Source organism: Eurypyga helias, unplaced genomic scaffold (genome assembly GCF_000690775.1).
Source record: "Eurypyga helias isolate BGI_N326 unplaced genomic scaffold, ASM69077v1 scaffold11293, whole genome shotgun sequence".
NCBI lineage: Eukaryota > Metazoa > Chordata > Aves > Eurypygiformes > Eurypygidae > Eurypyga > Eurypyga helias.
In genome coordinates this window covers 43,003-58,002 of record NW_010239296.1, presented here as the reverse complement: position 1 = coordinate 58,002, position 15,000 = coordinate 43,003, and the positions used below count along the sequence as shown (strand labels likewise).

The 15,000-nt window shown below is 44.3% G+C and overlaps 1 protein-coding gene across 1 annotated transcript in view; it reads right to left on the bottom strand.

Moving 5' to 3' along the window:
- Positions 1 to 303: 303 nt before the first annotated feature.
- Positions 304 to 15,000, bottom strand: part of FGF13 (fibroblast growth factor 13) — a 57,693-nt gene continuing 42,996 nt past the window's right edge. The window contains exons 4-5 of the mRNA XM_010148102.1: positions 1,565 to 1,763; positions 304 to 885 (exon numbers count right to left, since the gene is read on the bottom strand). Coding sequence (XP_010146404.1) covers positions 749 to 885; positions 1,565 to 1,763 — 336 coding nt within the window. The 3' untranslated portion in view covers positions 304 to 748. The remainder of the gene's footprint in view (positions 886 to 1,564; positions 1,764 to 15,000) is intronic.

Below are 15,000 nucleotides of genomic sequence, written 5' to 3'. Positions count from 1 at the left end.
ACTTGATTCCTACAGACTGGGGTTAGCACAAGAACTTTACCAGAAACTACAAATCTATAAAAATTTATATTTCATTGTGTTTAAAACCACAAGAACACTGTTTGCTTGAGCCTGAGACACCAACTCTCAGTTCCAACCCTGAATTTTTAATTATTTTTTTAAAGACATAGCTTTAAAGACCCATTGGAGTTCAGAAATCAAAAAGTTGCACTATTCCAAATTAAAGGATACATTTTTTTATCAAGCCTTAGATATAAAACGGTAAGCCAAGGAAACAACAGAGTTTACATATTTGTTTTTTGTTTGCCCCTATAAAATATACAAGCATTAAAATTTCCGTTGAAGAGCAAAAGTGGTCTTTTTTCTGAGTTGGAAAGCAAATTCTTATCAGCAGTGAATGCTGTGAAATGTTTTTGTTTCGTATTCCACAAAGCATAGGAGAGAGAGAGAAAGAGAGAGAGAAAAAGAGAGAGAGAGAACGAGCTGGACATTTCTTCTCCAAGATTTATTCCGCAGTTATGTTTGCTGGCTATCCAAGTGCCTTGTGATATGCACAAGCATATTCTACATTATTGGGGTATATCCTTTGACAACCAGTAGATCTAACGGCTGATAAACGAGTGACCTATGCAAGTTCGGTGGCTTGTCCTGGGCAATTGAACGTTTGGATGAAAGACTGCTAGTAAGAATTCAACTGCATCCAGAGGTAAGGTTCTGTTTAGAGAGCACTTGGCTTGCCTGAACCTGGCTACGTTGACTCGTTTTGGCTCATGGATTTACCCCCATTTAGCACTCCTGAAACACTTCTGCTCTTTGTTGGGGTCCCACTTCCAGATCTTGAGAACTCTGTGAGATCATGGAGGGAAGGCTCTTTGTACATGGCCACTGCAAAGAAAAAGAGAGGCAGCACGTCAGCAGGCGTTACGGGCTACTCGGTCTGTTGGCACAGAGTCCGGCTGCGAAACGCTGCAATGGAAGGAGCGAAAGAAACACGGCAAGGAGACCTCTTCCATTTCAAACACTCCCTCAGAACCTCTGAGCTCCTGAAGCTGTGGGTTTTGCTCCTCTTCAAGGTGATGACATTTTAGAGAAGCAAAACCCACAGCTTCCTCCCTCTCCCAGTTACATCACCCACTTACCCACCCCACTTACAAAACTTCGCAAGATAGACCTAAGCTAACGTCACGTGCTGATGCCACATTAATTGCGGTTTAATAAACACCACACATGAGAGTTTTATCTTAGGCAAAAATAGACAAACATCCTGTAACATAAAATACAAGCTATAGAGCAAGTCGCTGACGGCCTGTGAACAGATGTTTCAGGCAGAGCCTTCCACAGAGACACTGTGGACTTCGGGCACAAAGAAACGAATACGCACGTTTGGTTAGATTAGAGAAATGCAGATGTAACGTAGAGAAACCTAAATAAAGTAGCGCTGGTTACATTAACAGTGTGTTACATATAAGTAGCTGAACCCTTCAAATATGTATGCACAGCAATTAAGCATCTCTGACATAAGATAATGTCAGTTCAGATAAATGGAGCAAACCCAAGCAATTACCTTTTAATGGTTTTGGAAGAAAGTGTGCTGCAGGTTTATTTTTTTTCACGTGGTTTCCTTTCATTATTTCTCCTTCTTTGTTAAGACCCAAATACCAACCCCGGCCAGACTGTTGCTGTCTGTAGATCATTGAAGAATATGTCACATAGTAGTTTTCAAATACTGATTCTTTGAACTTGCATTCAGGTGTAAAATGTTCCTGTAAGAAAGTAACAGAACTTAAGTAATTCAATAAAAAAAGTAACTCAATATGTGCAGTGCTGAATCTCACATCAGTTAATGAAAAAGCATCCAATATTCATGGCTTTCCCAGTGGTTAAAAGACATACCTCTCACCCTCCACTATCCAATTATGAAACACAGGCCCTGAAAGTATTAACAAAAGAGTAACACAATTTGAAACCCATGAAACGACGCTGTGAGCAGCTCAAAGTAGCGTAATAAAATCTATGTGAACAACAAGTTAAAAGTCCAAGTGAAGAAATATTGATTGATGCGGCTAATGGACATTAGGCAGATGCAGCCCAGATGCCAACCCCAAAGGGACCAGCAGTGGTCCAGCCCCACAGGCGAGCAGCGAGGCCATGTAATGCCATTGTGCATTAACTGCTGGCCTTAATTGCTAACGAGGAAAGCGCAATACAAATTGAAAGCCAGGATGCCATGAGTAAATGGTCGACTCCTACGAACCCAGCAATATTAAGTTAGCTTGTAGCAGCTACCTCTTTGGTCTAATCTATGATCTTTCTCTGCCCAGCACATCATCCACTGAAAGCCCAGCTGTCAGGGACCCATGTCTGCTCACGTGCAGGCATGAGCCGTTGCTCTGGGACTGGCAAGAGTTATGCGGCGCCACAGCTGAAAGACTATAGGATCAAGCTTTAGTCTTCACGCTGAGTTGCACTGCTTCTTCTGGGGAGATGGTTTTGGGCTAAGAGTCAAAATAAAGAGCAATAATCTAGGAGAAAGACTTTTTCTTCCTGCCAGTGGTGTAACTGGCTTTCACTATGCAACAGTCTTGACTCAATCAATACCTTTTGGCACTATTGCCCAGATTCAAAAAAGAATACAGACATTAAACATGAGTCTTCGAGGGACCTAAGACCAAAATACCAGTCCTGACAGCACCACTCAGCTGCTTCCCGATGCCTCTGGGTGCTTCAGGTTTTCTAACATTGAAAGTTCTGACGATGTCTCGCCTACGGACCCCTTGAAGTCCATACAATATGACAGATGAGGGGCTTGGTCGGCGATGCAAATGTTAGTATCACAGCCCTGCCTGTCGTTGTGCTGCACAGCAGCCAGCTGTTTGCTGGTCTTCGCTTCTGCGGGCAGCCAGCGTCAGTGGAGCTGCTCTTGTGCTTAAAGTACCCTACAGCGGTGTGAAAGAAAGGAGGAAAAACTCTGCTTGTGTGATGATTGTAATTTTAATTTTAAAAAAATCAAAGGCAATGAGATGTCTCAGGAGCTTAAGACGTTCTTATCTAGTTTCTCAAATGTTCTTACACGAGAAAAAGATGGTATTTATCAAAAGTCCACTGTGCATTTTCTGCACATCTTTTGCCATTTTGCCTTCTCATAGGAGAAAGAAAAAAACCTGCCATCTCCTGACTGGCGTTTGCTGCAACAAAGAATGCAAAGTAAGCAATTTCCTTCTTTTTTTCTTCAAGCTAATTGGCTGTTATTTAGTTAATTGATGATTGGTTTCAATTGCTGTCAAACAGGGACAGTCACTGCATTTTTGCAAGATTTCTAAATAAAAGCCTTCTATCACTGTTCCCTGCCCAGCACTAGCCATGTTAACAAAGACTATTGCAAGTGTATCATCCAATTAGCAGCAAAATGGAAAACTACAGTGCTCCCATCGGAAGATTATGGTTTACGTACAGTAATTTGGAGCTGTTTGGGGTACAAAAGGCCTGCTTGTACACAGGCAGAGGGTCAGATTGCAAACAGAACATTTACTCTGGCGCTCTCAGGGAGCAAGTTAACCCCAGTGGGAGCAGCAGGAGCCGGCAGCTCGCAGAGTCCCTGGACACAGAGGGACAGAAAGAGTGGGGACACAGGAAGACACTAAAAAACTGCTTCACCCCTGATTTTTCCCTTGGCTGTGAGGCTTGCGATAACAAGCCGTGGTGGAAGCGCTGCACTGCTGGGAGTTTGCAGTTGAGCCCACGTCCAGCCAGATGCCGGTGCCCGATGATGCACACCAGCCATTCCCGTGAGCATCACAGCCAGCAATCCCTGCCCTGGAGCATCCCATCTTTCAGCAACAACTATCATGGCAGCGATTTCCCATGACAAACAGTGGGACACAGAAACAAAGACAACTCTCTCTAACTTGCTCAGTTACCAGGACAAATTTCATCCCCATTCTCCCGGCACCAAAGCAGACCTCCTCATTCACCTGACTGGCTTGGCACAGAATCACGCTCTTTTGTCTTGACTGACATCTGCTTAATTCCTCGGCTGCGGCTGCAGCTTCAGAAAGATGCTACACGGTGGGAAAGGCATCCTCCTTGCCAAATAAAAGTTGATCCCACATGAGCTGTTTGCAGAAGCTGAAGTGCTCTGCTTGCTCCTGAATACCAAGCAGCTGCTTACCTTTTGCAAGTGTTTGTTCCCACCCATCACTTGCCTTTAATCCAGTGCGTGTCTTTCCTACTCGTTAAAAAAAAAGAGTGGGGGAAGAGAACTGCCGAGGGCAGCTCTGAATGAGGAACACTAGCACATGTGCTCCTGATTTAGGGGTATTACAATTAAAATGTACTTTTCTGAGCTTGGCAAGTCCATGTGCCAACCCACCTGGGTATGGGCATGGCTACTATCACCACATCAGTTCAAAATACAGTGCAGAACAACTAGTGCAAAATAGCCACTGTGTTATCTTTGCTGGCAAAATCTTTAATAATTGACTGAGGAAGTGAAAGTTAAAGTTGGGAGAGGGCTGAATGCCCCAATTAAAGCTGATCATTTTCTGATCATATAGTCAATCCTACTGAAAATTTATAAACATAGATGTTGAATTCTAAGACCAGATTCTTCCCATCTCTCAGCTGTCCTCCTCTTTGTCCAGTTTTGCAATGAAAATAACGCAAATGAGTTTCTAGAAGTCCAGTGTTATGAATATAGTTACACAAAATAGATGAAAAATAGGTATTTGTGTGAAATAGTATTTCAATTTCAGGTTATCCCAGAAGTCAGGGGTTCGGCACCTACATGACAGCAAACTGCACTCACCCAAGCCCCTCACACATGCACACAAACAATGAATGAATGAACGAACGAATGAATGAAAGTTAAAGAAAGTGCTGGATTCACTGTAGCCATGACTCAGCGATGCTTAAGTAAGCAAGAAGAGTAAGTAACTGTCAGGAGCTGCTGCTTGGTTTTGAGCTGATGAGCTGAACTACTGAAATGTTCCTTCATGAATACATCTGCAGCTGCATTAAATATGTGAAAAATAATTAAAGAAGAATAATGTGATGCATGATAATATGGTGAAAAGGCATTGTAGCATACACTTGGAGTGGCTGTATTTCCAGGCAGCTGACTAGATTACATCTAAAATAATCCAGTCTCTTCCATACAAATAGTGTGTATGGGTCTGCCAAGGCGGAGAGCTAAAATACTGTAAGAGCGAAGCTGGAATTATTCCTGCTCTAATTGTGGAGAAGCTGTGTTTCAAGGCAAAGACCATCCCAATTATCACACCCACCCACACTGCAGGGCTGAATATCAATTATTCTGGCCCCCAAATGATCGTAAAGAAGGAATTCAGATTTCCCATAGACAGAAAATGGGAAATACGGTTAAAAAAATGGTTTTTAGTGTCTTCAAGTTTCTATCACATTATAGAAGCCTCTTGTCAGGATGGCTGAAGGTACAGTGCACATAAGGAGGGCAAAGACACTTGCTCTCTCTATTGTATACTGTATTTGCATCCTGGATACCATCAGCAGGGGACATCACCAAATGATGTACAGAGTAGTAAGTTTAAGGCATTAGGTCAATATTGAGTTTGTTAAATGTCTATATATCACTGTAGGTTGAATGTCCTGCAGCTACCCTACAGCAGTTGGCCAGAAAAATCAGAAATCTTATCCAGATGGGTTTAGTGCAAGATGCATGAATAAACAAACAAGAAAAGAAAAATTAACTTTGAAAAGTATTTGGGAAAAGTATTGGGTCCTTGGAAAACGTTCTTATATATTGAGCATACAATTGTGTTCCATGTGATCAATGACTTTGTGTATGAGATTTATTCTTTATTTTCTCCACTTAATGAAAATTGGATTTTTTTCTCCATATCTTTATTTCTTTTAGGACTATAATGTAGCCCAGGATTCCATTCTATAATCATGAATTTTGACGGAGGCTTTTTAAGGCTCCGGAGTAGTGATTTTCTGCACCACTGAGCCTGCCTTTTTTTATTAACAGAGATCGATTTTCTCCATCTTGGCATGTGAAGTTCCAGGGTGTATCCTCTGGATCAACACCCTGTAATGTGCGGTGATATCAACAGCACAAGATGTGGATACTTCAACTTTAATGTTATCAGAAATAACAGCTTTTGGATCACCAGTGTGAGAAGACTCTCTGAAGAAACCCCTATTTTGTGAAGCCACCAAAAGCTGATTGCTATAGGAATGGGAACTTACAATTATCTTGAAGCAATTATTCTCCATCAGGTATATTACAGTTCACACTGATAGGTTCCAATCCCACAATATTGTCCATTTTGCCTACATTTACCTATTTTGAGAAATCCTAGTGGTTTCAGTAGGAGCAGCTCACAATATATGAATAATACAGGTCTCGTAGAACTGTCATCAGGAAGACTGACCATGTAATCATGACTGTCATGACAGCAGTCACCAGTCACAGCAAAAGGCATCCTCATCAAACAGCTGTGTGGGCTTTTGACGACAGATGCTACATGGGTGCAGTGTGGAGCCTCATTTTGGCTACACCTCTTGCAGGTGAGTTCTTGCAGAAAAATCAGAGGTAGCACAAAGCCCTCCAGAGGTGCTTTACAGCTGAACTAACTGCTGCTTGAGCTAAAAACCACTGCTGAACAGGAATCTGTGGAAGGCTGTAATTCCCCTGGAGTTCACCACAGTCTGAAGGCATGTGTACCAGCCATGCGACCATGCAAGAAAGAAAATGAAATCAAAAACTATATAGAAAAGATGCACTAAACTCTTTCACCAGGAATCCTACTTACTGGCAGGAGTGACAGGAAGGCAAAATTTTTCTGGAAGGTGATCCCAAGCAACTCCATAGCATGGAATTGCCTGGGATTTTGCAATAAGCAGGAATTTATCAAGTGAAACACAAACCGTCAGTGGTGTGTAAATTTATTTAGGACAGAGCTTTCAGAAAGAGTAAAATGGAGCCCAAGGAAGCAACTGGATATCCAGCACCTTCAGAATAAGATTTCAGGTTGTCACTAGGTATTCTCTGAATCTATGAGAAAAGCATTGAAAAGATCCTGTAATTATTCCCTCGACATTGTTCCTTTGCACAGCAAATCTGATGCACAAACCCAGGGAAAAAATGCTCACAGTGAACTGAAGCAGAAAACATTTTAGTTACAAATACAGAGATTTAGAGGTTTACGTTTTGTTCATTACTCTTTTTCTAGCCTTATCAATAACTCAGTTGTGAAAACTTGTCCACGTCATCTTTGCCCAGATTTTGAAGTGGCCTTTAGGCACATCAATAAATACCTATTTAAAGAGGCTGCGTCACCTCTCAGCATGTTCTGCCCGTGGAATGGATGTACTGCCTGATGACCCCAGGGAAGACGGCTCAGTGACTGTAAACAGTGCTGAAATTTGAGATAGGAACTATGCATGATCATATCACTGTTCCCCTGTCTTCTGGTGAGGCTTCACTTCTACAACTGTGTTGATTAATTAAAGCACTCTTCAGCCAGGGCAGGAGAACTAACGCATGATACATGCAGAAAGAAGATGCTCTTCTGATATGGAAGAGGAAATGAAACCTGTTAGAGAAAGCTTGTCATGTGCTTTAGAAGTTCTGCAAGTTACCCAGGAGAACACCTCACAGATGTCAAACACAGGCCCATGAAAATTCCGAGGCGTAATTTACTTGGTACGAATGAGAGAAGATCCACTGTGGGTGCAAAGTGCTGCATCAGTGCTCAGCTGCACTCAGCATGTGCATCCCTGATGATCCTGGAAGCATGCTACAGGAAAATCCCTGCAACTTCCGGAATGATCAAGTGCTCTATAAATATTTTAATACTTTCTAATGGTTGTACCGACCCTTTTTTAATTTCGGTGGCTTTAGGGCACCAGACCTGCCAGTCCTACATCAAAATTAGTGAAATCTTAATGTGATAAAAGGAAGAAAAAAGGAAGAATCTAGTCTTTAAACACTGCCTGTTTGGTGACACTTGGGAGGGTTCATGAAGCAGTAAGTGTCCGTCAGGTTGTCTGAGGGCTCTAAACTGGACTCTCAGCAAAAACCCCAGACCCGCGTGGACATACTGCAGCAGGGATGTTGGAAAAGATGTGCTCCCTGAAACCATGCTGGGAAAGACCCTGCCTGCTCAACCCAGACAAAAACTCGAGTCATCTTACATCACAGAGGGCAGCTGAAGCAGGTTACTATCTGTACCTAGTGCACGGGTAGTTGTGCGTGGAGTATGAATGCCCAGAGCCCACTGAGGCTGGCGGTTCATTTCAGCAGCCCTGGGATCACGCCAACTGGTGAATCCTGCTCCCATTCAAAGCTACAGGAGAACTCCCTTTTTCTCTCTGTAGGCTCACAATTTTCCCCAGAGCAGCCAAACCTTTCCATAATTTTCCTAAGCTCATTCTCCCTGTTCCCTGTGACAGTGGCTTTCACAGGTGAAGCCAGCACTGCAGAAAATGTATTTAAAATGTGTCTGTTGTTTCAAATTTCTTATTTTCTTACAGCTTTCTTCTCCCTGCTTTTAATTTTGGAAAACAGCACATAAGAGTACCCAGTGTGCCTCTTCTGTGCCATTCATTACCCCACATCTCTCTATCATGTCCCTGCTTATTCATCTCTTGTCTTAACTAAGCAGGCCTAATCTTTTCAAATCTCTCCTCATATGAAAGGTTCTCTGTGCCTCTAATCATTTTCATTACCCTTCACTGAATCCTTTCATTTTTTTTTCCCTCTATCATTTCCAGAACTGAAACACAACATTTAAAAAGAGGCTGTACCACTGAGTTGCATAACGGAGGTAAGATATTTTCAGTTGTTTGTCTTATGACAAAGTAAAACGGACTTTGCTGATCAGCCTCATTATTGTGCATTCGTACAAAAGTTCCCTATCTTTTAAGTTGTGTCTCCGATAAATATGGTCCAATTTTATGGTATTTCTGACCCTCTGGTCAGTCAGTGTACCTGAGTTTAAATATTAAAGGAAGGGAGAAGGAAGCAAAGGCAGATAGGACAGCTTTCTTCCCCAGAACTAGAGCAGAGAGTCCCAAAGATACTAAGCAACCTATTTTATAACAGACCCGTTATTATACAGATAACGTGCCAGCCATTGCGATCAGATTTCTAGCAGTTACAATTGACATCAAATCCTGGTAATGTCAAATCTCTCTGACACAGCTGTTGTGCAGAATGTCCTCATCTTAAGTGTGTCACGCATTACTTTTAAAAGCATATATCTAAGTTGAAAAAGTCCTTTTAAAGTATGGGGCCCATGTTCTGCTTTTGGTTAAAGACAGCCCTGCATCCCACTGGTTTTAATGGCCAAGCCTTTAGCCCATTGCCATGTGCTGAAGGTGGCCAGTGGCATGAGATGCTGAAGGTGGGCACTAAGAGGAGCCTGAGCCTTAGGAGGTATCACAACCCCCTTGTTTTGAGTGAAGTGTTTATTCCTCTGAATTGCTCATTACCTACCAGCTCTCCCTTTGGCTTTGTACATCGCTGCGTTGGTGAGACATGGGGACAGAGAAGCCGTGAAAAACCTGGTATCTTCCACCAGCAAGGTACAGCAAGAACGCACTGAGGAGAAGTGGTTCCATCAGGCAGACGACTGTGGCATGAAGAGACATCACTTTCTCACAGCCTGGCCACTGCGAGGAGGAGATGTCTGCGAGCTGGCAAAGAGCAGCTGAGAAAGAAAACACGCTCCTGTCCCAGTAGCCCTTTTACACAATTACTTTCGTACTCGTCTACACGATCGCTGTCGCTGCGGGAAACCCACACCGCTGCCGCTGGGGCTGCAGAGCACGGGGCGGCAGCCGTGGGTTAATTTGCTCCTGGTACAAGGTGACTTGGCTGGCATTTGTTAAAACACCTGGAAGCGAGGGGCAAGAAGGGCAGCACAGCCTTTCTGCTGCCACATCGAGTGCCTTGGATGTAGCATCCCAAAATGCTGCCTGAGGTTATGTGGGCTGTGAGGGGCTGCGGGAGACAGGTAACGTGGGATGGGGTTCAGCCACAGCCGCGCCGGGGCACCCCCAGCCTCAGCAGAGAGGACGGGCAGCGATGCCGGAGCACTGCACCACCGAGCGCTCCCCTGGCTTTGTTGTGGTCGCAGCTCTCCCGGCACTGGGGAGCTCCCCAGACAGGCTCTGCAGAAGTAGCAGGGCTAATTAGAAGAGTGTGGGATTTACTGCTGTATCCTAGATACAGGACATCAGCCCTGGGGTAAGGAGATGGAAGAGATCTCCTTCCACTGTCACCCATGAATTCATGCAGATTTATCTTAAAGTGCTGAAAAAACAATAATCTAATCAGTGTTTGCAGCCAGCTCTAAATCTGTCTGTTTAATTACAAGCAGGGACATGACCCTTTTAGCTGCGGATGCTCCTAAAATTCTGTGGAAAAAAGGAAAGCCCACAAAGCTTTCCCTTTTTTGGGGGAAGGGCAGCTGAATGAACTACAGTCAGAACAAGTGCTACAGTCCTTCCCGAGGGAATAGGTGATAACAGAGAATGCTGTTTCTGTGGTAACCTGCAACCTGGCTGAACGCCTGTCTGTACAACTGCTGTGAGTTACGATGGGTAAATCGATGCGGAAGTGATCTCCTTGTCCCTTGCTGCTCTGGTGAGGTGCCATCCTACGTTTCTGATGGCAAAGTCACGGAGGCAGTGCTCCTCTACCCAAAGGCTGGGCAGGTAGCTCTCCCAAGCGCAGCCTCAGCTCAGCACAGACCTCCCCAAACGACCCCCAGCCGCCTCGCTGGCACTGAAGAGGAGAGATGGGGTGCACCCCAGAGGAAGCGCTCAGAGACAGATGCTGCTGAACGAGCTCTTTTTCTGCGCGCTAGAAATTGCCTCTGCTCACTGCTGCGAGAAGCTGCAAGTGGAAGATAAATAACAGCATGAGCTGCAGGAGAAGAACTAATGCCACATTACATCAAACAGGTCCTTGCTTCACTGTCAGCTTAGAGTCGATTCCGCACGAAAGGACAGCCCTGCCATTTGGCCTGTATATTTTATTAATGTGGATGCATATTTATGGCGCTATGGATTAGCCGATCCTTCAGCGTTCAATGCCATCCTTTTAGGCTGCAGTTCTCGGCAAAGGCATTTGCCCTGCCCGCTGTTATTTCTCGTGTGCAGTTAGCAGTGCTCTCAGACGGCTGCTCTTCTCTCCACATCCCCTGCACTGCCTGGGCTGGAATCGCTGCCGTAGAGGTGCCTCACCTATACCAATACTGCCAAACGTGCTTTGGGAACCCACCGTAAACCCTTGTAAAATACAAAATGCAGTATAGTCTTTGGACTGGGATCATACACTAAAAATAATATCAATGCCAAACTAATAGGCCTGTTAATTAGGCCTTTTATTTTGTAAAGCAATACACTGCATGCTTAATTTTTAACATGGATAACGTCAATGTTGGGAAAGTTAAGCAGGCCATTACACTGAACAAAAGCCATGACTGTTTCAGGACCTGATCCAAAATGTATTACGACCAAGGGAAATACTACCCATGATTTCACTGCATTTTGGTTAGCATCTGCTGTTTATGTAGTCCGCAAAAAGCATGTATGTCTTGCTTCAAGAAATCAAGGCTATTTGGTATTTGCCATTATTAATTTGCCTTACTTGCTTACTAGGAGGTGCAAATCAAAAAAAATTAAGCTCAATAGTAAGGGGAATGTCACAGCTTCGGGGAGCTGGCTAGCTCCACCCTGACCCAAGCAGCATCTCTGTGTGACCAAATGGTAATGAGACCTTTTCAAATGAGCCTGATTTACTGCAATCCATTTATTCATGAATGCCATGGATGGATGTTTTTCAAACCTCAGTAGTTTGACAGTGCCAGGGCATTACTGGCAGCCCAACCCTGCTTGATACAGAGCAGTGATGGTCTTTGGAATTCCTCCGCCCTCATGGCTCCCTGAACTATTCTATTAAACATATGCTGCAAAGAGGATTTCAGAGAGATGTTTGTATTAGATGATGGCAAAAACTTTTAATAGCAAGGTAATAAAGGATTATAGAAGGGAGATGAGATATAAGAGTGAACCTCAGAGTTGATGCTGACTGGCAGAAACATTTCTTGCAGCAGGTGGAGACCCCACCTAAGAAGGGACACTTAGGCAGAAAACAGGCTATATCTCTCTCTGTAAATGATAGATGCATTTCTCATAAGCAACACTGATGATCAAATAAACCCAAATTCAAGTTTTGGAGAGTTTTCCATTACCTTGCACATGAAAAACTGTGCAGCAGAGCAGAGCTCAACCTCCCCTGCAACAGGCACAGCTAACAGGAGCACATACATGCCTGTGTGCAATTCAGGGAAGTCACACACTGGCATTTAAAATGCTGCATTGCTCTAACAAGCAAGTTGGCACCACACAGCTTGAGAAATGGGAGGCGTCATGTTAGAGTGCCACAGTGCACTCTCCTGCAAAGCCGGGTATGTCCCTAGAACAGCTCAGACAAGGAGGGCAGCAAACAGCCACTTCCACACCTCATCAGCCCCTCGGGAACCAGCCCAGGGAAGTCTCACTGGAACATCACACAGGCCCACGAAGCTGCCTCCAAAATAGAGTTTCTTTGTGGATAATAGTCATTAGTGCTAGACAGGGGCCCCCGGCAAGCTACATAATGCAGAAAGAAACATTTCTAATACCTCACTTCGTGATATGGCTATGCTATTAACATCTGGAGACTGGGCTGACTATTGTATGTCCTCTTAACAGTCCTCCAACAACTGTCCTAATGAAGTTAGGAATACATGCTTCCTTTTCCAGTGATTTATGAGAAGTTTCCTCTAAAACAAATACACAGTCTAACAGGAACCCCTGTCCTTCCAAGAGACAGCGTGAGCACAGAGATAAGCTTAGAAAGCTCTGTTTTCTTTCCAACACAGTGATACGGACTTTTCAGGGGTCTGTCATTTGACTGTTTTATGACTCCCTGCTGCCCCTGAGCTGTGTAACAGATTACTCCGGAGCCAGACTTTTGGGAGACACCGTGCTACTATTGCCTCAGCAGCAGAGGAGACACAGGTCCCTGGTAAAACACTTGCAAAGCTAATTTAAACTTGGAAGACACCCAAAAGTCTCTGGGAGGTGCAATTTAAAACCCTAACCTAAGATAGCCTGGACTGCAATCACAGATTTCTGGGAATGGTGTGGAACAGTTGTTCCATGAGCCAAAAATTGCAGATTTCTGTATTTAGACAGGAGAGCTGTTACTGTTCTGAGTTACAGAGAAAAAAGGGGCAAAACACTGGATCAGCCATAGGCATAACCACTCCCTGGCTTACACATCTGCACCAGCAAGTGTCTCAGAGACTCTGAGTCAAGGAACACTTAACATCTCAATCTCAATTTCTTTTGACAGTGCTCCCTTGAAATGATTTAGAAGGGTTCTAGTGTAGAGGAGTCTCCCTCCCTGAATCATATGAAAAATTGAATGGTGCAAACACCTTGATTTTAAAACCACACCTTATATCTCTGGTACAGAAAGCCCTGTTAAATACAAATTAAGAGCTTTTGGCACTAGATTAACAAATGCTGTGCATTGTATCACAAAGAAGACTCTGAAAGGTAAGTCCAAGGCTTAGTTTGAAAACTATTGTTGTATTTTTTCTTGAGAATCTAAACTGCCTTGGATCAGTTCTGCTTCTAAAATCTGGTTATCTATTTCCAAGTCAGCAAATAATAGCTGGCTGCAGCCAGCCAGGCAGAGAGCTAAACCACCCTGCAATTGAAAGTATAAAGGTGAGCTTGTCCATCAGAAAAGGTGATCATCTTTCAATTTACACTGCTTGATCTTCCACTGCACTGTCCAGGGCTACCTGATGTTAGTATAATCTAACAAGCAGCAAAAAAGGCTGAAGGAAGAAGGCACAGCAGACCAACGATTCAAGGGAAGTGCTGATGACTCCTGTCAGCTGCCTACCGAAGTCTGCACAAGGAATACAGGCTGGCGTGTTCAGAAATGTTTACCTGCAGGACAGCAAGACTCCTTGGACATCTTTGGGCTTTGAGGCTAAGCCTGTGGAGACCAAATGGGATAACTAAATGCCATTTAAATTCTACCACTGAAATAAAGTAAGGCTACCAATGAAATAAATGTGATTAATCTGACTAAATATCCCTGAGGATCCGAGTCCAAATCTGGACCTGCATGTGCAAGTCCAAGCTCTGATTCATCTCATCTACCTTCAGGCACTTAAAAGGAACACCAGAGTTAGGAGCTGGGTCACTCGGGGATTTTCCTTTCCTCAACAAACACAGCTGGGATGAATTAGCCCCAGAGAGGATAAGGGAGCATGGATCTGCCCTGCTTGACTCCTGCACCACAACCCCAGATCTGCTAAAGCCTCTGGTCCTTCCTGAGCATGGCAAGAAGAGATGCAACATCCCAGGGCAGGGCTGGGAAGGATGGGAACGGGCAGAGGTAAGATCCAGGTGGGAATGCAGGGAGAGGAAAGGGGCAGGAGGCATGGTGGGCAAAGCAACTGGGAGGCCAGGCCAGGCCAAATCACAAACTGAGCTGCAGAGATGCTGGTCCTGTTCCTTCTCCAGAAAGGAGGGTGGGGTGGGGGAGGCCAGGCTGTGAGCTCTGCCAGAGACCTCGGCAGGACCAGTCCACCCTAGCATGCCACTGCTCAGCAGCACAGACCGTCCCCAGGTGGCCCCAAGCTGCTGTCCCCCGTCACAACATGAGATGGGTTAAGTGAGCTTTAATACCAAGTATTGGATAGAAAGGGATCTCATTTCTGTTCTTGTCCAAGAAAGTCTGCCCCAGATCAGCCTTGGCATCAGCAGTCTGACTGCTGAAATGGAAAGAAATTACCTTGGGTACCTCCAAGACACATTTTTTGCGTTTTTGCTTTGCAATATTTACAGGGATTTCTTTCCCCTTCACTGGAACAGCCCCCAAACCTTACAGTCTTATTTTGGCAAAGCTCCCATTGCAATGAATCACGACTTTGCCTGAGTTAG